The sequence below is a fragment of the Crinia signifera genome, chromosome 6 (assembly GCF_055691185.1).
Source record: "Crinia signifera chromosome 6, ASM5569118v1, whole genome shotgun sequence".
Classification (NCBI taxonomy): Eukaryota; Metazoa; Chordata; class Amphibia; order Anura; family Myobatrachidae; genus Crinia; species Crinia signifera.
Window position 1 is genome coordinate 109645837 of NC_139222.1, and position 26098 is coordinate 109671934.

General features: G+C 43.6%; 1 protein-coding gene across 1 annotated transcript in view; it reads left to right on the forward strand.

The window, feature by feature from the left end:
- LAMA5 (laminin subunit alpha 5) overlaps positions 1-26098 on the forward strand; it is a 149271-nt gene that overhangs the window by 35769 nt on the left and 87404 nt on the right. The window contains exons 3-5 of the mRNA XM_083146806.1: positions 20811-20928; positions 24447-24565; positions 24658-24828. Of these exons, the coding sequence (XP_083002932.1) occupies positions 20811-20928; positions 24447-24565; positions 24658-24828 (408 nt within the window). The remainder of the gene's footprint in view (positions 1-20810; positions 20929-24446; positions 24566-24657; positions 24829-26098) is intronic.

Below are 26098 nucleotides of genomic sequence, written 5' to 3' on the forward strand. Positions count from 1 at the left end.
GGTAAATTTACCCCACTATTTTCCAGTAGTTTCACTAAGATGGGAGTTCTTTTGAAGATGTGATTTTGCCCATAGCAACCACTTTTTTTTTATTTAGCACCTTCTAGAATAACATATATCAAATCTGATTGGTTGCTATGGGCAACATCCCTTCTTCAATAGAACTCTCTTCTTAGTAAACTTACCCCTGTGTGTCCTGATGCAGTTTCACTTCCTGTGTTCTGTGGGTGCGGACACACTTTTACACACTTTGGGGTATATTTACTAAAATGGTAGTTCTATTTCAGATGGGATGTTGCTAGGGGGAACAAATCGGATACCATCTATCATCTTCTAGAAGGTGCTATATAAATAAGTAGATTCTGATTGGTTGCCTCTAGCAACATCCCATGTGAAATATAACTCCTATCTTCGTAACTTAACCCCTTTGTGTGATAGCTATGTAGCATTAGGAAATGAAGCAATTGAGGATTACTATAATATTTTTCATGTTATTGTAAAATTAATCTACATAAATATATTACAATGATTCCGATAATGACGTTGGCAAAGTATATTCTTCTGTTTTGTTGTACAGAACAGGGCTGTGACAGAAAATAGAAGTACTTAAACCCATTGCACTCTAGGCCAGTGGTTCCCAAACTGTGTGTAGTGGCTCCCTGGGGTGCCTCGGGACACTCGCCCTGGGTTCATGGTTTCAAATTATGTATGGGCAAAACCAGTGTTGTGGCTGCCAATCATAAAATATGTGCAAACAAAAGCAAATCCTGCCCTTTACCATATAACCAACCCTAAGAATCGCATATGAACCCAATCTACTTAATGTTATATTTATTCTGCTTTTTTTTTGGGGGGGGGGGGGGGGGCCTAGGGCTGCCGTGAAAAAATTCTGATACTCTAGGGTGCCGTGATTCAAAAAAGATTTGGAACCCCTGCACTAGGCGATTCTGGCAGATAAAGGTAACCATGTCAATAGCGGGTGTCAGGTTGAGTGTACACACTGAATGATAGGGGCAAACAATATCGTTCAGTGATGTCACTGGGACCCGCTGAACATGTCGGTTGTTGGTGTGTCCGTCACCACTGCACCTCTCCGTCCCCCTGTCACCGCTGCTTCTCTCAGTTCCCCCGTCACCACTGCACCTCTCTGTCCCAACCCTTGCATTTCCCATCCTCCCTTTACTGCTGCATTTCTCCATCTCCCTCTCACCTCTGTATGGTACATTGGTACTCCCGTAAAATTAACATACAAAACATAGCCTGCACGTATTTCATCCTCTAAGCAGACAGCAGGTTAATGGCAGGTGGTGCAGTTTAGCCCACATGCCCTCTCTCTCGCCACTCCGGGCATAGGCTGTGAATGGTTGTCACTGGGGCAAGCAGTGCCGCGGATCAGATTGCTAACACAGATCTGATCCGCAGCTTTTGGAGGGGGGCCCTTTCAGAGGGAGGGGAGGGGCTCTGCCCTAATCCGGCTCTGCTTATGAGTGATATCTTTATCCTCTAGTGTATATGGGGCACTTTAGTGCAATCTTTCTTTAGTTTAGCTCTGGGTGTTTGCTGTGATGTTTTACTTTGTTTAATGCTAATTTTATTTTTATGAAGTTTGCGTAACATAACAGAACATTCTCCATCAGGTTCAATTTGGGGCCCCTTCTATTTCTCCACACTGAGACCCAGTGCCCTTAGATGGAGGGTGGCATATCTGAGGAATTGTTTCTTATGTGTCTCCTCCACCTCTCTGCCCTCTCTGTTGACTGAATCGGTAAACATTCCCCCACACTCCATTCTCCTTCCAGCCCAACTAAGCCTTTTCCCAAAGGTCACCATGGTGATCAGTGCTGCCCAGGCTACAGCAGACAATCATGAGAGCGCTCAGTGCCACCAGCTGCCCTCTTCCTTAACCCCTAAACTTGCTGGGAGACCTGTATGATCGCTATAAAACATCATTTACAAACGTTCTTTGCAAAAGTTTTTAGCTTTTACTCCCTAAACTACAAAATATAATATCAAATTTTTAATTTAGCTGGGCATCTTGCTAATTGATGCGAAACATCCATTTTTAATCAAATGGTTATTTTGTGTGCATCTGCTGCAGGTGTATGAAGCTTGTGCTGCCTAGCACTACTTGGTAACTATGGAGGTCATTCTGATCTGCTCGGTAAGCTGCAAAACTTGCAGCTTACTGAGCACCTGTGATGCCTTCCCGCTGAAAAATACTACCGTGCGAGGGGATGTGTGCATGTCTCTGGTGCAGGAGATATTCGATGGTCGCCATCCATCGAATGATTTCTCCTGTGTTCGCAAATAAAAGTTGGTGGGAACTGATTTTTTCTGTGAGCGCCGGGACGAACAAGGTGCTGGCGGCTGACTTCCTGTGTTGTCATTCGCCTGGCCCCGGCAGACATCGGCCCACCCACATAGCCATGGGGACGCCCATAAAATGCTGGATGTTCCCATGGCAAACCCTCACACCTGCCGACCCCCTGTCCTAATCGCTACAAACGGCTCGGCGACTATGCAAGTTGCCGAAGCCATTCGACAAGGGGAGCTGCACCTGTCCCTAAAGCATCAGATCATAGGCTGAATTCGACCCTGTCCAAACGATCAGAGTATGACCCCCCTTTGTCCCTTTTACAATTGGTTGGGAAAACTAGACTGTGTATATGGATAATTAGCAATGTGATTGCACATAATTGATTTTGTCTCTTGGGCTCCTATTACTCAATTGCTGTTTTGTGCATCTGTTATTCCTCTTCTAAGTCGATTATGATAATTACTTGTTACAGACATCAACAACCATTAATAATCAGCAGATTATTGCCGATTATTATAAAAATCGGCTGATATATCGGACGATCGGTCGGAAATCGGACAATCGGCCAAAAAATCGTTCTAGTGTGTGGGGGCCTTTACAGTGGGCTTCACGTGGAGGCAACTGACCAAGTACTGTAAATGATATCTATTAATTCTCGAAGAACCAGTGAGGCATGAGGCACAAATATTATCTTACACGCCTCATACTTGACATTAGGCCATGGCCACTGCTAGGTTACAGTATTGTATATTAGATACTGAAACATTACAGGAGAGTCAGGGTTAATGTGAGAGGAGACAGAAGTGTGTCTGGCTCTATATGAATACCCTGTAATCTTCAGGCTGCCTTTTTAAATGCCTCCTAATGAAGATGCAGTGCAGAATCTTTCATGTTATGCCTTTTGGAGGAAATGTAAAAAGTAATGAGGAGCCAAGATGGATTCCTGAATAATTGCGCCCTCTGTTAGGTACCTTCCCTGTGTATGTCTGGTTTTCCAGATCGCAAATAAACCCACTGGCCAGTACTTCTGTGCAAATCGCAGGTTGTAGAGCTGTAGCCTACCAAATATTGTATTAATAATAATAATATAATAATAAGTGCTTACACCCTACAGTACTCCAGGCTTTGGTGCCGGGTGGTTTTCCCAAGGAGTATTGTAATGCTGGTCATATATTTAGAGGGATTTCAGGGCTAAATGCATGATTTTGATACATTTGTGTGTGTTTTTTTTATGCACATCTTGAGGTGTTTTTCGGTACGATTACGTCCTGATGCCCTGGCCCGCGGGTTGTGAGATGGATCCTATGATCTTACATGATGTAAATATGATCTATCGAGACCTGTTACATTGTACGTACATCGTAAGCACATTGTGTGTCAAATTGCACCAAATCGTGAGACGAGGAGCTGCCTGGGAGTTCAAGGGAATTTGTAAGACTATTCGGATTGGATGCTGGTCGTTCTAATGTATGGCCAGCATAAGAGTGGTAGCTCCATGACTATCCCAGTTACTTCTGACTATCCCAGTTACCATTGCGACAACTTCACTAGTTTTCCTGGGAATACATTTGTAGGATACAATGTTAAGAAGGCTTGCTTCTGGGTGTGGAAGACCCAAGGGAGCAACACTTGTAATTATGCTAGGCAGGGCTATGCAGAGTTGCCGGGCTTTGTGTGGGTTTCATCTTCTTTTTACTAGTGATGCCATGTGTGACCAAATTGCACTGATTCAACTGTGCATTCAAGCTCTGTGCTAAACTGGATAGCAGTACAGTTGCAATCATTGAAACACCTAATGATAAAGATCCCCGCTAACCTTTTTTGCTTTAATTATGGCAAATGTTGATGACTAACAATACCGCTCAGTGTATACAAGACCAACTTTGCTCATTGTTCTGTCTTTACATCGTTCATACACTGATTTCAACCTATATCGATAGGCAACGACATAATGGTTATACATATTAACATTCCGTAGATTTGACCCTCTCTACATATCTATTAAAACTGACCAATAAATACATTGTTTTGCTCTATAAAACACTGAGGTTTGTTTTGTTCATTTTCTTTATTAGCTGTATTTTATTGATTACAAATTTATACTCTCCTTGTGTGTAATGTTCAACAGTGTGCTGTCCTTCACAGAAGAAGTTATTTATTATTCTAACTCTCTTCCAATGAAAATGAATACTATCTCTGAGGAGGTACATCAAGATTGGGAACTTAAATTAGATCATGAAATGGAACATTGCCTGGTCTTCATTAAAATAACATACAGTTTTACTATATTTACTTATCCCTCAACAAACTGAATTTGTGGTTGTTAAATACTAACCTCAAAGTTCTTTATTTAAGTAAACAGAAAGTTTGGAATATAAAGGCTCACAAAAAAAAGCCCTGTATAATCCATTATGAAAGGACATAACGACTGTCAGAATCCCGACTGTTGGTGACTCATCCGGCACCCCTATTTATATATACCCTTCATCTCTATAGGGGAATCCAAGTGATGTGCTTTCCAGCAGCCACTAGATGGCGCCTGACAGAGCAATTCAAGTGATGCTCCATTTGGACGCTCCCAGCTGCCGTTGTTTTGCCACTTTGATGGTCTTAACGAGTTTGTGAATGTTTCTTCTAGCTCATTCTTGTGAAGTTTGCAGTAGAGATTTAAGTTGGCAACAAACATGAAGGCTTTAGCCCATTGGACCTATTGCTCTGCTTGTCCTCTATGCAAGAGGAGAGCGCAATTCTACAATTAACATTTATCTGAATTGGATTTGTCAAAATGTGATGGGCGCTATTGCTAACGTGTGTTATCTGCCAAGCACACTGATAGGCCCCTTGTGGTCTCAACAGTATTTTGTCACTTGACTTTAGTGCCAAATGACCAGATTTTTTCTGAACTGTCAATGTGTGTTTAGCCTCATAGAGGGCATTGTAATGTACTTGGACAGCATTCGTAAGATCCTCTCTCTCTCTCTCTCTACGAAGTACTGGATTGAGTAAGGTTCATTTAATTTGTTACACTTCCTGTACAAAGCTGGCAGTCCTCTCTCTGAAACACTCCACATGCTTGATCCAGAGCTGCAACATGTGTTTTACTATAATACGCTCAAAGAATCTGAGCAGTTATCATTTACTGTATTAACACTTTCCACCCTAGTGACATCTGCCATTATAATTCTTTGAGCTGTCGGGTGTGATGCCCAGCCCTGGTGACCAGAACAGTAAGGCAGTGTCAGACCACAGACAAGCAGCAGCAACAAGTGGAAAACAGACTGGTGAAAGTGCACTGTGGGAAGGAGAGAGGAGGAGGGGGGGTTATGGGAACAAGTGAGAGACAAAGAGAAGCGAGAAGGGGGTGTGGTGCACTGGCATTGACTGCATGAAGTGGGCACAGAGAGAGGAGCAACAGAGCACTGTGACACTAGAGCGGAAAAAAGGAACATAGTATAATACAGACTATAGTCCTTTATACCATATAGGCAAAACTCTTGTAGTTTGGGAAGTAAAAAAGGCAGATTGTGCTATGAACATTCTGTATATGTTGAGCCCTACAGTACAATAATGGCTACATTACCAATAACATCTTTCCCAGCATTATAAACATGCACATAAAAATTACCAGTGGTTGTGATATGCTTCATTGTAGTAGTTGTAATGGGCAGTAATATTTCTACAGGGTTAAGTACATGAATGTGGTTGAAGTCCCAATGGTGACTGTAATATGGTGTAATAATGGGGGTTATTCAGACCTGATTGCTTCTCTACTAATTTGCAGAGCATTGCAATCAGATAGCCACCATCCCGCCCTGAATAGTCCCCAATGTCCATTGAATTCCGAACAGTAATGCCACAGTAGTATGTCAGCAACACCATAACAGTAATGTCAGTGCACCTGAAAGGAGAAACTCTCATGCTGCTTTCCCACTGCAGAGCCATTTAAAGAACCGGTATTTTTAAACGGTATTTAAAACGGTATTAGCATTCACATAGCACTAGATTACCGTTTTAAATACCGTTTAAGTACTATTCACATTGCAGTGAACCGTTTAATTTTCTCAGTAAAAAGAGTGCCTGTCTTCTTAATAACCCCCCCCCCCCTCCCCTGGTACCTGCCCTGCACCCCCCCCCCCCCCCTCCATCCCCTGGTACCTGCCCGGCAGCCCCCCTCCCTGCCCTGGTACCTGCCCTGCACCCACCCCCTCCCCTGGCAGTTACCTGCGTGGGGGATCCAGGCAGCGGGTCCGGCATGGGCACAGCACTTCAGGTCCCTCCCTGTGGCTGATGGATGCAGGGCAGTGGGGAGGCAGCGAGGTGGGGTCCATTTGGGATCCGGGCAGTCCCTGGGCTGATGGTAACTAGTAGTTCCCACTATGCGCATGTGTAACGAGTGCCGTGCATATAAATGAGCCGCTCATTACATATGTGCATATGTAATGAGCGGCTAGTTTATATGCACGGTGCTAATTACATATGCACATATGTAATGAGCGGCTCATTTATATGCACGGCGCTCATTACACATGTGGATCCCCCACGCAGGTAAGTGCCAGGGGAGGGGGTGGGTGCAGGGCAGGTACCAGGGGAGGGAGGGGGGTCCAGGAAAGGTACCAGGGGAGGGGGAAGTAGTATGGGATTTTTTAAATACCGTTTAAGAGGCATTCCCACTGCCGTAAAAACGGTATTTAAACGTGTAGCACTCTGCTTTTTAAACGGGTTGAAATACCGGTTAACTTTAATCGGTATTTCAACTCTGGTGCTTTCCCACTGCAGCCTTAAATGGTAAATTGTGGGGAAAAAACGGCAATTTACCGTTTAAGAGCTGCAGTGGGAGAGGGGCATGAAACTGCTCTCTCAGGACCCCCTACCCCCCAGCAGGTATTCCTAGTGAGAAATATTGTAGTGCTGTGCTAGAGTAATAAACTAGCCCTAGACATTTCCAATAATGCACAATAACAGTATAACATTAACCCTTTGAGTGCCAAGTGAATGTGGCAATACGGTGTGAAAATTGCCAAGCAAACAATTGTATTCATCATAATGACCTTTAATGTATAACTTATATAGGAAATATAATCTATTTTTACTCAAAAAAAAAAATGATTTTAAAGTTAAATAACAAATGTGTGCGATGCTGGCATTTTTTGTGGATTTTTTGCATATCTCTCACAGAGATACAGACACTCAAAGGGTTAATGCATGGCAGTAGTAGCAAGGTCTGGTAATCTGTGAAAGGTAATGCCCACTTACAATGGTAGATTATTATATACCAATCCAGGGTTGGGCACTCCAAAAAAGCAGTTAACATCGGCCAGTGCCTTCACATAAAGTAGCAAATTATAACCACCAGGGGTGCGGCACTGGTAACTCCGTTGATAAGAACAACTCAAATGCCAAGTATCATCAACATTTCAATTTTAATATATTGTCATCAGGAGATGTATAATAAAAAATCTAGTGGTGATCGCAGCAGTGTTTGTAGTACAAATTGTAGTAGTTGCTTTGCTTATTATTCAATTTAAAGTAAAAAAATAATAATTCTATATTAATACAATTGTGTAAGGTTATTGTAAGAGAAAAAGAACAGGCAGATGTGTGTGGTATTATTACATTTTTTTCCCACTAATTGCGCTTCTACTTCTGATCCTGCTCCATCAGCACTGCTAGATTTGAAGGCACAATCTCAGTCTCTGTGATCTATTGTAGCATCCAACTCTTTACTCTATTATAATTAACTGCCTATGGGTGGCCTGTTAGGAGTTTGTACTGCAAATACAACATTGGGAGAGACCGTAAAGAAAGAAAGGACCAGTAAAGAAAGCGAGGGCCAGGGTGAATACCTGACTATGAATAGAGATGATGGGAGAATATACTCAGACAAATGCACAGACTCTCCAACATGACCTCTTTTACCAGGTACAAAATAACCGCTCCTGGTCTTTCCTCTTAATGTATTATTGCAATTACTTTTGTTGAACTAGTTAATTGATGAGGTAGATGTATGAACACAGATGACAGCAGTCATACATTTAGAGGAAAGTCCAGGTGTAGGGCACTTTGGGCCTTATTCTGCTCGGTACGGTGGGACCGTATACGGGCGGATCGGGTTTTTTTTTCATCTGTGCATGGGTATCTTTCGCAATGCGCAGGTGCGGCGACCTCAGACCCCTCACGGACGGGTCTCTCCGTGCGAAAAAACGTGTCCGCAAGAGTACAGTCATTGTGGGCGGCATGGGGGCATTTTTAGGGGAGCAGCCGGAATAATGAGGAAAACTGGGCGTACACGAGGGTGTGCACCAAAAATGTACGGTGCTACAACCGCTCGATAGGCGAACGCGCCGTGCATTTTGGCCCAAAAACAGGCGGACGCCAAAGATAGCTCCAGACCACCCCTAGAGATACCGTATGAGAGCGGATGCCTGGATCTGCTAATTAACGCTGATTACTACACAAACACATACACCTGAATGTAATAAGCAATGCTGCAGGCTATTAAGTGAAAAACATTATTTCACTACCTGCAAGCCACACACAGCCCTCAAACACATTGGAAGCATATCTTTCTACACTTCAACATGTAAAGGTTGGTTTCATTTTAGGTAAGATTCATTCAAAGACCTGCTTATATATGTCAAGGTAGTTATTTCATGACCATCTACACCCATTCAGAAAGTGTTTTTGTATACTTTAAAAAGCAGGACACTCAATGTGTCAACTTTTTCACTGTAACACAAACATACCAGTTTTTTATATGGAAAAAGACACATAAACCACTTCTAAGAGCAACAATGATGTTTTTGGACTCAATTTCTACTTGCACTGTGGCGTACGCTCAGATATACGCAAGATGTCAGTGTGAAAATGGACGAGACCCGTCCGTATACGGTGGCGTATGCTCTGTTGTACGCCAGTTAACGGTGTCTAAGCGGAGACCTGTCCGTATATGGTACGCCACTCCCCATTGTCGGTGTTTGTGACCGTCCGTATGCAGCTGTTCTGTGGGCGGACTTATGCTTACCGTCCACGTATGGTGAAACGGACCGTACGTCCGTTTCACCGACCTAACCAGAATAAGGCCCTTTATACCTAAAGAAAAGGTTAATTTTTGAGTGTCTGATCTATACCCATGTCTCAATACCTTAGAACAGGCATTCCCAAACACGGTCCTCAAGGCACACTAATACCCCTTTCAGACATACGCGAAAATCCCGGGTTTTTTCACATGAACGCGCCCAAACCCGGGACTAGTGTATGTCTGAAAGGGTATACCCGGGATTTCACTCCCAGATACTGAGCACCTGCAATTGACCAGGGTTTTTCCCGGTATTTAACTCCCGGGTATAATACCCAGCTTATGTCTGAATGGGTTTACCCGGGTTTTTCAGTTTTAAACATGTGATGTTGCTTTTTTTTGCTGCCGGGGCGTGTCCCATTTTAATGATGAAACACTGAAATGCTTGAAAAGACTGGCTTATGTGTGAAAGGTATTTCCCGGATTTGAGGTGTAGTGTGAAAGGGGGTCTGTTACTAAAATCCTGGGTTGAAAATCCCGGGTAAACCTGGCCAAAATCCCGGGTAGTATGTCTAAAAGGGGTATAACAGTGCAGGTTTTAGTGATATCCAGGCTTGAGCACAGATGACTTTTTAGTACCTGAGTGATTCTGATTAAACCATCTGTGCTGAAGCCTGGATATCACTAAAACCTGCACTGTTGGTGTGCCTTGAGGACCATGGTCGGGAAAGTCTGCCTTAGAAACATAGAATTTGACGACAGATAAGAACCACTTGGCCAATCTAGTCTGCCCCTTTTTTTTAAACATGTTACCTCAAACCATATTTGATCCTTTTTTTTTTTGTAAGGATATCAATATACCTATCCCAAGCATGTTTAAATTGTTGTACTGTATTTGCCTCTACCACCTAACCTTGATGGCATTGGTGTTCTTTAGCTGAAACATATAGTAAGTAATGTTGGGTACACACTGGGCCTCATTCAGATGTGGTTGGAGGTGCGATTGCTTCTGCATACATGGAGGGAGGAGTGATAGCACTAATATGTTAATGGACGCACCACATGTGATACCAGCGGGCGGCTGCATGACCCAACGATATATTGCTAAATGCACTGCCAATATGTCCATGAACAACATCGTTCAGCCATTTTCATCAGATGCCAATATCTTTTAGATATATATTGGTATATCTGCCTGTGTGTAGGCTGCAGGAACCATTGCACAATATATGATTTGATGGGAAGGTCCCGATGTCTGTTCTACACATTTAAGTATTTTCTTTCTCTGCTACCATACACTGAATTTGATATCGGGACAGTTTGGACAATTTTTTATGTCATCGTCAACCAATTGGATAATGGAAGGCGAGTGTTTCTGTCCATTTTTTACCATTTTATCGTGTTTGACCAAAACATTTATGTCCTTATACTAATTCAGTGGTTACCAAACGCGGTCCTCAAGCCACCCCAACAATCCAGGTTTTAAGTATATCCATTCTTAGGCACAGGTGACAATTAGTATCTCAATCTGTTTGATAATACCATCTGCACACAAGCAGGGATATCCTTAAAACCTGGACTGTTGGGGGGTGCCTTAAGGACTGCATTTGGGAACCTCTGCTGTACAAGATAAAACAGACCGGCCTGACCAATATTTGTATAGTGTGTACCTAGCTTTAAATCTAATGTGATGATTTTAGTTTGCATTCCACCTGTGTCTGGATGTATATACATATCAGACCACCTGTTGTAGATCAGAAGAATATATGTAGTCTTTCCTATGTGTTTTCTTAATATGGCCATGACTTCATGTCCTCCTGAACGATTTATTTCAACTGTCTTTGTTATCCAAATAAAGTGTCAATTGCGCCTTCATCTTAAATTCTTAAATTCCCCATACACACTAGACGAGTTTACTATCGCTCAGTAGGGCCCTTGCTCTTGAGTAATATGGATTGTGTATGCCAGTGTCATGAGAAAACTGATGCTGTTCTTAAGCTGCCCATACACGGAGCGATCCGGCTTTGCGAGGGGGTTTGCGCTCCCGAACATTGCAAAGCACAAAAAGTGTGTGCTGCCCGTACCACTTGAACTAGATCACATCGCATCTAGATCAAAGCGCCCAGTGCTTTAGCACATCACATGCGTTATGAACCACATGTGATGCAATCTAGTTCAAAACACCCATAGCACCTCTCCCCATGTACATATATTTAACTTACAGAAAACCTGTTATACCCCATTCACACCAGAAATGCAGGGACAAACCCGGGAATTCAGTTCCCGGGTTTGGACCCATTCACACCAGAAATGTCCCTGCATTTTCTGGTGTGAGAAGGGGGCGGAAAGGAGGTGGGGAGGAGGCGGGATGGCGGCGGAGGTGGGGAGAATACTCACCCCGGTTGCTGGTCCTCAGTGCAGGCCAGGGATCCACACAGGCGGCGGCGCAAATGACGGGACAGGCTGCAGATGAAGATGACGCAGCTCTCCGTCGTCCTCACTGCCGCCAGAGAGCTGCGTCATCATCATCCACCGGCTGTCCCGTCATTTGCGCCCGCCGCCTGCATTAATTCCCGTCGGACAGGACACGGCAACCCGGGTAAGTATACCCTGTACCTTTCACACCAGCCAGGTCCCCGGGTTGAACCCGGGAACAACCCTGGTACCTAGCCGGGTTGAAATTTGCCCAGGATTTTGTCCCAGGAACCTTTCACACCAGCGCTAGTACCGGGTTGTTCCCGGACTCAACCCGGGAATTTAGGCTGGTGTGAATGGGGTATGACTTGTAAAGTCCTGGTTTGTGCAAGTTAAACTATATGTTGTCTATACATAGTGGATGATGTCATTTTGTGCCTCAGTGATGTCACTAGTTCCTCATACATTGACGTTGGCTTTTCAACAATATTTGGTTAATCGAAAAACTGTTTGTAAGCGCTCATTTCAGTGCATTTATGTCCTAATATGTCAGCGTGTGGGAGTAACATTAGTGTATGCTTATGCCAGCTGTGCCACTCTGTGTGGATGGGTAATTATGACGTGCTGCCAGGCGCTGTGTTGGCCGTAGGATAAGAAGTATGTTCGGCTGTAAATAACTGATTAATCCATGTGACTGCTCTGTGCCAGCAGTCCACGCACATTGTGGGGAAACCACTGTCTGGTCCATAGTCACAAAATAGCTGCCAGTTTCATACCCTTCAGTCTTTCTATTGCTGACATCTCATTAAGGAGATATTAAAATACAAAGCTTATTTTAAAGCTACTTGTGTAAGGAATGCTATGTCTGTACTGTGTGAGGTGTTGTATGGATTTGTTGCCATGCTTCTTTCCTGTAGGAGTTACAGTGGGGAGTTTATACTGTGGGCAGGAAGGGCTCAGTGGTTCCAGTGAAAGCGAGATGCAGGAATTTTTTTCTATTGTGTCATTTCCATCAGTGTCTCCAGGGCACCTTGCAATGTGCTTCGTAACTGCCCAGTTTCTCTTGTACACAGGCCTCTATGGACTCTGGAGCCCCCGCACTGTTACACTGGATTGTGCGCTGATTACTGCCTTTAGTTTGTGTTCATTTTGGGAAAATACATGAGCTAAGTCCCCATTATTTGTGTGATAATGTGTGACTTTCTCTGGCTACAGATTTCATGACTTTGGGAGTGAAGGAACAGCAGCTGGCTCTCAAGGACGTGGCCTCCAGGTCCAGTGATTAGTTTCTGTGGGCAGGCAGTTCAGGATACAGATTTTAATAGATGTTCCCTTTTAGAACTGAACAATTAAAATAATGTTTCTCTATAGGAATACAAAAGGCCATTTTGTTTTATGAACCATTTCTATACTTTCATAGAAGACTGTACAGCTGTGTTTTAAACCAAAGGCAAACAATATAAATAACTAGATAAATAAATACCAGCCAGGTAAAATGACGGAACAAAGAGCTAGGGGTCTGTGCATGGCTGAACAGAACATCACTGGAATTGCTCTGTCGTGCGCCATCTAGTGGCTGCAAATGTGCAAATCACTTGAATCCACCCCATTACTACTTTGCGGCACAAGGGCCTTGTGAGATAACCCAACATGGGCACTAGCTGGTTGTCATTTGTGGCGGTGATGCAGAGATGCACACAAGTCTGTTGTGCCCATGAGTCTTGGCATATTTAGGATATGAGTCGTACGCATGTTGCAGATGAATCGATGTAACTGGGCGGCAATCGCACATTCATATTTGGACTAAGTTCCGTGAGAGTGTGACTGAATAGTAGGGCATGCTGAGTTGGGCATATGCAGAGGTCCACCTGATTTCTGAATGATCACTTTCACAAGTTCATGGCTGGTACAGGTGCAATAATGGAAGTATGTGTAAAAAGTATTTCATAGTGGCCATATAAATGTACTCCATACCCCTTTTACATCGAAAATCCCAGGTCGCACACCGGACCGACCCGGGAGTGACCCGGCAATTGCGAGGTGAAGCCCCCGTGGCTGATGTCACACTGGGGTGGGACAGAACTGATGCTGCCGCCTCCATATTGTGTAAACAGGACCCGTTTTAAACCCTTATTTTAACCCAGGTTGGAATGCCGGGTTGCTGGACCCGGGTTTTTCCAAATGGCGCTTTCACACCACATAGAAACCCGGATCGGACCTGGGTTATTTGTACAGTGTGAGAGGGGTATAAAAGGCATGGCGTAGCCAGACCTTTGTTGACCCCATAGCAACATTTTTAAGGGCCCCTCTGAGGAAGTTTAATTGTCAGTAAAAATGGCTTTGAAATTGTTTAAAAAGTAGTTTTAGACCCATTTTATTAAACATAGTTTGTACTAATATATCTAAAAACGTAAGAAGAATTAAAAATTTAGCAGAAGTCAAGCTTATGTTGTGAAAACACGGTGAGATGTGCCGTACGATGCGATCCCAATGCAATCGCATCGCTGGCATGCATGAGTTGGCATACAATTTTGACTATATAGTGCAGATCTGCACTATATAGTCAAGGTAGCCAAGACTTTCTTCCGTGCGATACGGGAGTGCGCATCGGGATCGCAATGGTTAAAACCCTTGCGATCTGCATGCGATCTGCTTGCGATACCGATGCGATTCTGACTATATAGTCAGAATCGCAGGGTGATTGTACCCGTGTGTACATTAGCGAACAGATGATCTGACCAGCATCAGCTAAATGATAACATTTGTATAGTTTGCCTGACTTTTTTTTTTAAAACAAATGTTTTCTTGATTTGCAGCATAAATACTCAATATTTACCAAACACAAGTGGGACATGCATGTCAGAAGTAATATACAAAAAGTGTCAACATTGCAGAGAGACAAATAATATTTATATGTTGGTAAACATGTAATATAACTAAACTTTAAGTCCATACACACTGGGCGTTTTTGCCCAGCATGTATGGATAATGATTATGAGCAAAGCTTTCTTTTTTAATTAAAAGAAAAAAAAACATAGTGGATTAAGGAAACCAAAATGCAGAATACGAAAAATGTCATTATTCCTCATGGCTGGTCTCTGATTCCAGGAGCAGTTCCTAATGGGGCCTCACTAGATCACTTAGAAAATGCCCCTCCATTGTTCTGTGTGGTGGGGCATAGCGTTAGCGATGCGTGGACCCGTGCTTGCTTATCGCTCAGCGATTAATATCCAGCATGCTACATAATTCTATAATCTCTGGTGTCGGGGACACTGGCCCTGACCGATCACCCAGGGGCACGTCACTATGCAACGCTGTGTGCTGAGCGATCTAGCATCGCTCAGAACGCTCATCTGCCCATGTGTAGGCCACTATAGACATTATTTAGCATTGAGCATTTTTTTAATTTTTTTATTTAACAAGACATGTGTGTTTTTAAAGGTGATTTTTTTGTTTTGTTTTCAATCCAATTGAAGTCTATGGGAAAGTTTTAGGATGAAATCTAGTAGTGTTTTTTTACATGTTAAAAATGGCAAGTTAAATGTTCTTATACAGAAATCTTCCAATTTTTCATGCTTGAAATCTGAAGCATTGGCAATAGCACACTTACCATAGTTTGTCTGTAGGGAAAGGCCATATGAAGGAGACAGAGTGTAACATACAGTGGGTGAATTGCTCAAAACAAAAAATGCTGTAAAAACCCTATTTTAGGGGGTCTTTACCGCATTTTCATATGCAGCAAAGCCCCACCGCCAGGGCTTCGCTGCGTGGGGTTAAGCCAGTTCTAGATGGCGTAACTCCATGGAAGCCTATGAGCGTCCCACACGCCCCCCCCCCGCCAATGTGCCTCCTGCCGCGCTGCCTGGACCAGTGACCTCCTCCTCCCTGCACCAATTCCAGGTGCAGGGAGGAAGAAGCGGAGCCCTCAAAGCTGGGTAATGGTTCAGGTAGGGAGGGGAACCCGCTGCACATTGCCGACCATCGCCTTTGCGTTAATAATCGCATATGTTACTGCATATGCGATTATTAACAATGCGAATGCCAGTGATGTGCAGCGGGGGTTATTAGAGAATCCTGCCCAGTATATGCTGATCTGGATCTGTGGACACAGCTTGACAACCAGATTTACTCAACTGATTATCTGTTCCATGCTATATTGATTATATAATGCAACCGTAAACAACCTGTGATTCTTCATATGTTGTGGAAGAACAGATCCCAGCTTGTCCTAACAGCTTCTACTATGGGCTAGCTGGCAGGCAGGGCATGCTGGGACATGTAGTTGTCTGAGAACTTTACAAGGTTGCCTTTGCCGGCTGGGACAGTATCCATCTAGTCATGTGGTCAGCGTTGCCAGCTGATCCGCAATCCCATTAGCAGATTTACTCAGGATGCTTCTGAACTCTCCTTGTCTGGCTGAACTCTCCTTTTATGGTTTCCTACATACAAACTTAACATGGATCTTTCTATAGTGACTCTCCAGTGACTTTCCATAAATAGAGTGGAGTTATTTTCTTACAATTCTATGGTCCCTGCTTTTTAACTCCCTTCTGCCCTTTCTGGGTGTGCGCATAGTTTCTCTGACAATCGGAAAGATGACATAGCTTAAGTGGTTTAAAAAATATTTGAAACTACTTTAAAGGCTGCTGTTCATGAACTATACTCTAAAGGCCCATACACACTCGGCAACTTTTGAGCTGAAAGTAGCTCAGTTTACTTGTTTGAGCTGCTGTCAGCTCGAATGCCAGCCAGAGTGTACAGGGCAGCAATGATCGGTATTACCAGCAGATGAGCGGGCGAAAAACGTTCAGTGTGTGTATGGACTGAGCGTTTTTCAGCCCAACGTGCAATATTACCCAGTGTGTATGGACCTTAACAGCGGGAGTGATCTGGGCACATGTCTCAGTATAGGGTATCAGGTAAGTAGTTTTGAATCAAATCTGAATGTTGGAAATAGCGTGGCATAAATAATGACTTTAAGACCGTTTTTGTCAATACAATTATGAGCTACCATAGGATAACATATACCAATAGTTTTAGGCCGGGCTATGTTGATCCTACATTTGCCACTTCTGAGCTCCCTGTACCTAAAAGGGTATGAGGGAGATGTATCATGCATGCCACAGAGGGGCACATGTATTAAGCCTGGTGAAGAGCTAAAGTAAAAGGTAATAATGCACCAGCCATTAAACTCATAACTGTCCTGGGGAGACAGCACAAACCGAATAGGGTGAATTACATTTTCAGTGAAAAAGTTTCACTGCAGGGAGTGAAAACTGCCCAATTCACCGAAACACCCCCCCCCCCCCCCCCCCCCCAGATCTAATAGTGGTCTAATAGAAAGTAAATCTCACCATGCATATATATTACTGCAATTTTTCAAGCACAGCCTTTCAAATGGCAAACTGACTGGCTAATACCTTTTTTACTCTCACTACTTTACACACTCCGAGTTTTGATACATCTTCCCTTGTGTTCTTTGTGCTTTCTCTTAATCATAGTGTGAAAAATTATTTTGTGGCAAAAATAAAACCTGGCAAAGTATGCTATAACTATAGTTGTCTGTGGTGACTAAGGTTCATTCTGGTTTTAGAGTAGATCACAAAATGTTTACCCGCATTAAGAAATTGTATTCATGTGAGAATAATGGCGACTTTCCTCGAAAGCTGGATCACAGGATGACCAGAGCCAGATTGTTACTTTTGTGAATGGTGGTGATTGCTCTGTGCTCCTCTTTGCTCCTTGCTGGTGTCAGATAAGGTTGATGTCTCCACAGGCTGCATAGTCCTGGCAGATGATGGATGGGATAGTGGAAACTTGGCTGTTTTGTGTGCAGGATTAGTTCTATGCAGTGAGTGTATTTAATTACTATAGTGCTGATGGGAAGCACGGACAGTGCATTAGAAGGGATTGTACTGAGGACAGGACTTATGATAAGCAGAAATAACCCATCTCTGTCTCAGTACACATTGGACCTTATTCTGGTTGACACACTCCCCTGCGCATGTGCAGCTGCGGCTAATTGCTTATTCACCGGGCTGTTCGCAGCTAGCAGTGCGGACGGGAGATGTAGAGCGGCGGCAAGGGATCACAGCCATCGGAACGCCCAGTGTTTCTTGAGTGTCCCCATGATAACGCTAGCCTTTCCCATGGAAATTCACCCGTGACGCGGGTGCTGGGGGCAGGCAGCTGATGTCAGAGGATGTTCTGCCCTGTTCCCGTGGTATACAGTCATTAGGTCTACAATGTCTAGGTTAATAGTCAAAAGGTTGACAATGATTGGTAGACCGTAAAAAGATCGACATGGAAAAGGTCGACAAGAATGACTCGCAAAGCTGTGGAATTTGCAGCTTTGTGCGTTAACCAGAATAAGGTCCATTATGCTCTAGATCCATCAGGAGGGGAAATGGTAATTTGGTCGACCATAAGTTGGTCAACAGTCATTAGGTTGACATGCTGAAAGGTCGACATGGGTCTAGGTCGACATGAGTCTAGATCCACATGGGGTTATGTCGACAGGTCATTAGGTCGACACAGACATTATGTCGAAAAGTCAAAATGTCGACATGGGATTTTTTACTGTTCTTTGAGCCGACATGTGCCGACAGGTGGTATTTCATAACCTACCATCCACTAGGGCGTATTGGGAGAATAAAATAGTGTGCCCGATGCAGCAAGGCACCGTGCCCGAAGCATGGCGAGCGCAGTGCAGTGACCTAAAACTGTGTCCATGTCGGTTGTGTCCACATTCGTGAAAAACCCCATGTCTACTTTTTTGACTGTTGACCTTGCCCATGTAGACCTAATGCTTGTGTTGACCTAATGACCTGTCAACCTAGACCCATGTCAACTTATTGACTGTCGACCAACTTCTAATAATAATAATAATAATTTTATTTATATAGCGCTCTTTCTCCAATAGGGCTCAAGGCGCTTAACAGATAGAATGAATGTAATACAGTACAGAAACAATGAAGTACAGAAAAGCTTTTCATAAACAATACCCATCAGGAGATATTATTGTTATTAGACTGGAGACTACAAACGAGAGAAAGTCAGATTTGAATATATTAAGACTTATTTAATTAGTGACCAGTAATAAACTGGGTGATTAGAAAGCAGCTGGTTTATTTAGCTGTGATTTATTACAAAATCACCGAAAAATAAGTTAGGGCGGCACTGTCCAAATAGGGGCCCAAAGACTGTTGCATACCTCCCAACAGTCCCAATTTTATCGGGACAGTCCCGATTGTCAGGGCCTGTCCCGCTGTCCCACCCGCGGGCGGCAGTGTCCCGTGGTGTGGGGGGGCTGTTGGGAGTCCCCCCTGTCAGCTGCTAAGCAGCGGGGAATAAACGCTGTGCGCATGCGCACAGCGTCTATTCCCGCAGCCAGGGGGCTGGGGGCATGGCTAGAGGCTCACAGAGCCTCTGGGTCATGCCCCCATAGCGGCAAAATGGGGGCGTGGTCTCGCGGAAGAGCCGTGAGTATAGGCCACGCCCCCAAATTAGGTCACGCCCCCGAAAATTAGGGCGCGCCTCCGGCGCGCAGCAGCAGCGTCCCGCCTGATGGACTTCCAAAGTTGGGAGGTATGCTGTTGCTTGGTGCTAAGACTTCATATTGCCCCCCAGGATTCATGACAATCTAACTGTGGGGCAGATGTATTAAGCCTGGAGTAGTGATAAGTGAAAAGTTAGAACACCGCAGCCAATCCCAGTCTGTAACTTGACAGTTAGAAGCTGATTGGCTGCTGCGTTATCACCTTCCACTTTATCACTTCTCCGGGCTTGATAAATCTGTCCCAGTGTTTGCTTTATTTTTATTTTTTTACAGTATTGACTATGTAAGCATATAATAAGGCAAATATGTTCTATATGGGGGATCAGCAATCATTAGCAAAATAAATGGTTACAGTTCTAGAAAAGGATCATATTTGCACGGACTAATCTACACCAAGATTTAGACGTTGCTCTACAGCAGAGGCTCTCAAACTGTGGGTCCTGACCTCAAAGTGGGTCCCGACCTTCTCAGCATGGGGTTGCGACTCCATGTTGCTGACCATCAGGCTGAGGAGTTTTCTAATCTCAGTCAGTGATTCAAGGAGTCTGAAAAATCTGTTGAGTTGTCTGATATTTTAGACTCCTCACATCATTTGTGCCTCCACAATGCTGCTGCCATGTATGTGCTGTCTGCTGACTACACATGTGATGTGATGGCCTTCTTCAGTAACTTGCTGGGGTCCTGTAATTATATTTATTGTCTGATCTGGGGTCTCAGAGCAAAAAAGTTTGAGGACCCCTGCTCTACAGGATTGAAAACCCATACAGGGAATTGGCAAGGCTCCAGCTCTGCTGTGAGACAAGTACTGGTGCTTCAGTGTCCGCATCAATGTTCACCGGCAGGTCCCATCTCACAGTCACGCTGCAGGTGCACTGTCGATTGTTGCAGCACAGCAGTCAAGAGGTGTTTGCAGGGCTTCTGGGAAAGAGACAATTAACTATGAAACAGAAGCAGGTGCACAGCAGAGCTGGAAGAGCTGCAGTCACGCTTAAGGTGGCCATACATCATGAGACCTGCAGGTCATAAGAGTGATCAAACAAGCAATCATATGTGCTTTAATAGCACATACAATCTTCTTATGATCACTATGAAGCGGGCGGGATCATACGTGCAGCACGTATGATCTAAGGGCCGAACTCTCGACCCACGGGACCGCGCACAAACTTTTTGGCAGGGGGGAGCAAAATTTATAGTTACACCACTGAGGTTTGGCCAGCTTTAGATCTCGCTGTGAACCATAAATGTGCTGCTGTACATTCAGGTGCCCTTTCAGAGCCCAGAGGCTGGTAACTCTGTTGCCTCTGGGAGTTAGGCCTCATCGGGGCAGTGCTTACCCGCTCGCTAGGCAGCATACAGCTGGGCTGAATCAGGCACTATGTTTATGATTTAATGAACCATTGTTTTCAGGATAAAAAACGAATGTCTTGATAAGTTGTTTTGTACCATTTTGTGCGCACTTTATAAATCCACATTTACGTTACTGTGGTCTTGTCTCTCTCTTACAGGTTTTCCATGTGGCTTACGTTTGGATCAAGTTCGCCAACTCTCCCCGTCCTGATATATGGGTACTGGAGCGGTCCACTGATTTTGGTGTCACGTACCATCCATGGCAGTATTTTGCATGTAAGATTCTTGACTACATCTGAGAAAACCTCTTCTGGGATGCCATACTCCTGCCAGTGTGAGGCATACTGCTGCCAGTTATGAGGCGTTCTGCAGCAATTTCTTATTGAATGAGTATAATAGGATGGGGTCAAGTAGTTATCGATGATGTCCAGTGTTGTATGTTAGGAGATTTAAACAAAGGGAAATATTCCATATTAATGTTGGTTTCATTAATTCTCTTATTCAGTAAATTACGCTTTTAAGATGATATATTTGATTAACATACCACAAAGATATATATATATATATATATATATATATATATATATATATATATATATATATATATATAACCATACAATTGCATGAGGTGATGCTGACCATAATAATGTATAGTTAGGGGTAAAATATCAGTAAAAAAGAATTGAAATGGACAAAAGTGACCTCCACAGCCATCTTCATGTAGCTGCTTGGTGACTGCTCTGTGTGGGACTGATTGAAGTCCTTGTTGTGCGCCTCAGGCTTTGGCCTATCAGGTTATAGCAACGTACTGTGTCTCAATAAGCTGGCCACATTCTTAACGTTTGTTGCTGCAGGGCACTTGACACCCCCTATGGGAGACATTTTTTTTCCAAATGGTCATAATTGATTTCCTGTCAGTGTGCCCATAGAAGTACACTGCTGTTACATTTGTGGGCCTGAAATGGGTTATAAATCACTATGATTTGCCTCTAGGCAGCAAACAAGTATTCAAACATCTTACATCTTGTTTTGTGGATGTTTTCTCAAGAACACTAACACATGTCTGACGTTTGTATTTGCCTGGTTTTGTTGGGAAACAAGTGCTCTACAAAGCAGATTCTTATTTTCACATGTTTATTGTTACAATGTAATGTTCTTTTTTTATTTGAGTAGATGTTTTGTGACTATGGAGCTTTTTGATGCTCTCACATTCTGCAGCCTTCGTCCTGAACACTGTGTCTTTTGCTCCTACGCCCCTGATATAGCTAGCTCTGAGAAAGCAGATTATAGACCTCTAATTGAAATAAGATGAGACCATCTTTACTGAGCAAACTTTCTTGCCAGGAATCTCAGCTTCCAGAACCCCAAATCCCATGGGTCCATAAGGCCACATTTCCCAATTCTTAATCTCTCCTTAAATACTTCGTTCTTTTACATTTCACTTCAGAAATGTTCAACAGAGTGGAAAACCGTGTGATAAAGTTCCTTCGCGGTATTAACTAGCATCCACCAATGATATGGACCGGTTGTACATTGCCACTACTTTGCGTCTGCCGTGTAATAACTGCTAAACTGTCATATACCGACTCACCACAGACAAATTGGCAATTTCCACACAAGCTAACAATAAAAAAAGTGGCAATTATTAAATTGGCATAAAGGACACACTTTGTGTGGCACAAAAGTAACCCAAAGCGGTTTAGTGTATTGTTTGTTAACTTCCCAACCAAATGTAACATTTTTTTGCAATTAATATGTTTGTAAATGTAGAATAGTGACACAATTGTCAATAAATGGCAGCATTACTGGCCATTCTAGACTCTTATCAAAGCAGCATTATAATACAGTCGCAGTTCTTGTCAAAACAGCTTTACCGAACAATTGCAGGTCCTGCAACAAGTTAATCTATGATTGGAATGAGATATCTTATCACTTCGAAGCCAACAATACTGCTTTGACTTGAAAACTTTCCATAATGGAGATCTGATGTCACAGTTTGGCTGTTAGCGTGCACACAGGAAGCAATTTATAATGAAGCTTTCAGAATCCAATGCCTGTTTTATTGAACTGTTTGATGTGCCTAATTTATGTTACAGCTGAATGACAAAACGCATAATTTACTTTTGCAATAAATATGATTTTAATACAGCCTATATAAGCTAAAACAAGCAGAAACGTATGCTACCACTCACTGTACTGACACTGCTATGGGCCGTTGGCGCACATTTTGTCATGTTTCGGTGACCTTGTGCCGCTCGTCATGCCTGTTTTGGTGCTACATCCCTCAACATGCTCTTCAAGCTACCAACTGACCTATAGCTCTATTATCTGCAGAGCAATAGTGCGGTGAACCCTGGGAGTTATATGACTATGGTTGGTAAGTGACCATTTTAAAGAATATGTCATGTAAAACACAAGTTGATGCAGTGCTAGTTAGAAATCTATATATGAATGTTCCAACTTCAAGGTCATAATTTTATTCAAGTGCTCTTCACAGATAGTCAATTATACAAATAAACAAAAAGGTCCATTTGAACAAAAACTATTTGTTTTTTTTTTAATTAAATCATGTATTGCCTCCAACTTGGCTGTTGCCTCAATTTAAATCCCTTTTACAGATGGTGTAGTGCTTTGTTTCAGCTCTAATCACCGGGTCTAAGGTGGGGGAATCTCTTCCTGTGCTGCATTTGTGGTATCTACGGAGAGCAGTTAACATGCTAGTTTTGAGCAGAGCAATTAGGCGTGTAATGTACAGTCCTTCCTGCTTATCGACTTCCATTCATGTGTATCTCCTCTCTTCTCGCTGTGATCACCACATGCGGGGAGTCAGCCTGCCTCTATATCTGCCCGGACATGCTGGTGCCTTCACCTCCATGCTCCGACTCCCATGAAATGAGCTTAAGGTTTCTTCCATGTGATAAATCCGCTTTAGAAATAGATGAGCTCTACATAACTGATAACATCTCACATCCTCTAATTATATTTCACATAAAATACCTTTTCCTTGAGATTTATATATATATAAAACAAGTGCACATTTCCCATTCGCCAATTAGCTTAGGTTATGATTGTCGGCAATTAAAGGTTCTTTATATGTTTTACCTAATTAATTTTTTTGTGTATCCCAGAGGGCTGCAGTTAGCAGTGATGAGCGGTTTTTATTTTGTATAATTTGTAGTTGGAAAGCATGGGTGAGGTATGACGTCCTCGGGATTCCTGCGGTCATTACACAATATCAAAATCCTGACTGCCGGGACTCCAACTTGCTGGGCTCGCCACGATGCAGGCTCTGTGCTTTGCTGCGCTTGCCGCCTATTCTATACTTCCTCTATGGGGGTTCCTCATGAGGGACAATAGCCCATGGAAGTCCTGACTGTCTGGCTTTTAACAATCGGGATTCCAAAGTTGGTGTAATGACCATCAGAATCCCAACTGTAGGGAGGCCATCCGGCACCTGAAAGGATATACCGATCTTGATTCCATTTATCCAATATGTATCTAAAGTACTAATCTTTTAAAAGGTACGTTGGATTATACCATTGTATGTTCTGTTGTGACTGAACATCCTCTAATATTGTAAGCATGACTCTAGTTGTAAACCAAAAGCAATTCCTTTATAATATCAAAGTGCGACCATCTGATGCAAACCCTGAAAGAGAAACCATTTTGTATAACCATGAAGCCTACAAATTCACTGGGTTACAGTGACATCATCATGTTTTTTTAAATCTTGTTTTTAACATCTAAGTAGACTGTTAGTTGGAGCCTCTCTGATCTGTAATGTCTTCTTCAAGCTTCCAAAAGAGACTGCATAGAACGATTTGGTCCAAATACTATACAGCGGATATCCAAGGATGATGATGTAATCTGCACAACAGAATATTCCCGTATAGTACCACTGGAGAATGGAGAGGTCAGTAGGTTACACGGGTCCATGTCCGATAAGTTCTATATTTCACAAAATTCACTGACGTCCTTATACTACTTCCATTTTTGTGATTTCAGATTGTAGTTTCCTTGGTGAACAAACGTCCTGGCGCAATGAACTTCTCCTACTCCCCACTCCTCAGGGACTTCACCAAAGCAACAAACATCCGATTTAGTTTCCTTAGGACTAACACCCTACTGGGGCATCTTATGGGCATAGCTCAGGGCGATCCCACTGTAACCAGAAGGGTAAGTAATGGAACTGCTCCTCATTTTCCTTTTTTCTCTTTCAAGATTTTGCTATTGTGTATCTTCATCATTGTCCCTGGCTCAGTCACCAGTTAGTGAGTTATACCCCTTTTACACCGCCGAAAAATCCGGGTCAGCGGCGGGTCAGACCCGGATCCGCGGCGGTGTAAATGGGGGGTATCCGTTTCCATTTACACGGGTCCTCTACCCAGGTCCTGACCTGGGTAGAACACGGATAGGACCCGTGTAAATGTCGGTGTAAATGGTCCCGCTGCGGGTGCAGGCACCCGCAGCGGGTCCACAGCGTGCAGCGCTGGGGAAGATGTTCCCAGCTGCTGCGGGAGGAGGGGGGTCCCTGCGGCTGCTGAGGAGAGGGGGGTACCTGTCAGCCTGCTGTGCTGGGGGTACGGGGGTGCTAGGGGTGCTGGGGGTACCTGTCCTGCCTGCGGTCGGATCTCAGCGGAGAAGATGATGTGCGCCGCTGCTGTATCACCCCCCCCCCCCCCGCATCCGGCAGCCGGTCCCTGCGGCGTATGGAGTGTCAGTATCGGCGGTCCCTCCAGCGCATAGGAACTAGTACTAGTTCCCATGCGCCAGAGGGACCCCCGCCACTGACACTCCATACGCCGCACGCCGCAGGGACCGTCTGCCGGGGAGGGGGGGGGGGTGGTACAGCAACGGCGCACATCATCTTCTCCGCTGAGATCCGACCGCAGACAGGACAGGTACCTTCAGTACCCCCCAGCACCCCGGTACCCCCAGGTACACCAAGCACAGCAGGCAGGACAGGTACCCTCCGGCACCCCCAGCACCTTAAAAAAAAAAAAAAAAAAAACACTTAACCTGGGTCAGCCCTGATATATATATATATATATTATATTTCTATATATTATATATTTCTCTATATATATATATATATATATATATATATATATATATATTTCTATATATATATATATATATATATATATATTTTTCTATAAATATATATATAAAATATTATTTAAGGCAGGGCTGACCCAGGTTCAGTGTAAATGGTGCAGACCCAGGTCCGACCCAGGTCAAAGTGCTGTGTAAATGGGGTATAAAGCAGGGTCAGACCCTGGATACTCCAGCATTCAAAGACCAGGGTCCGACCAGGGTTTTTGGTGTAAAAGGGGTATAAGTATAATAGGAAATATTAGTTTGTTTCATTTTTTGCGGTGAAGAGAGCCAGTGTCAGACTGGTTATACCCCTTTTACACCAAAATCCTGGATCCGACCCAGTATT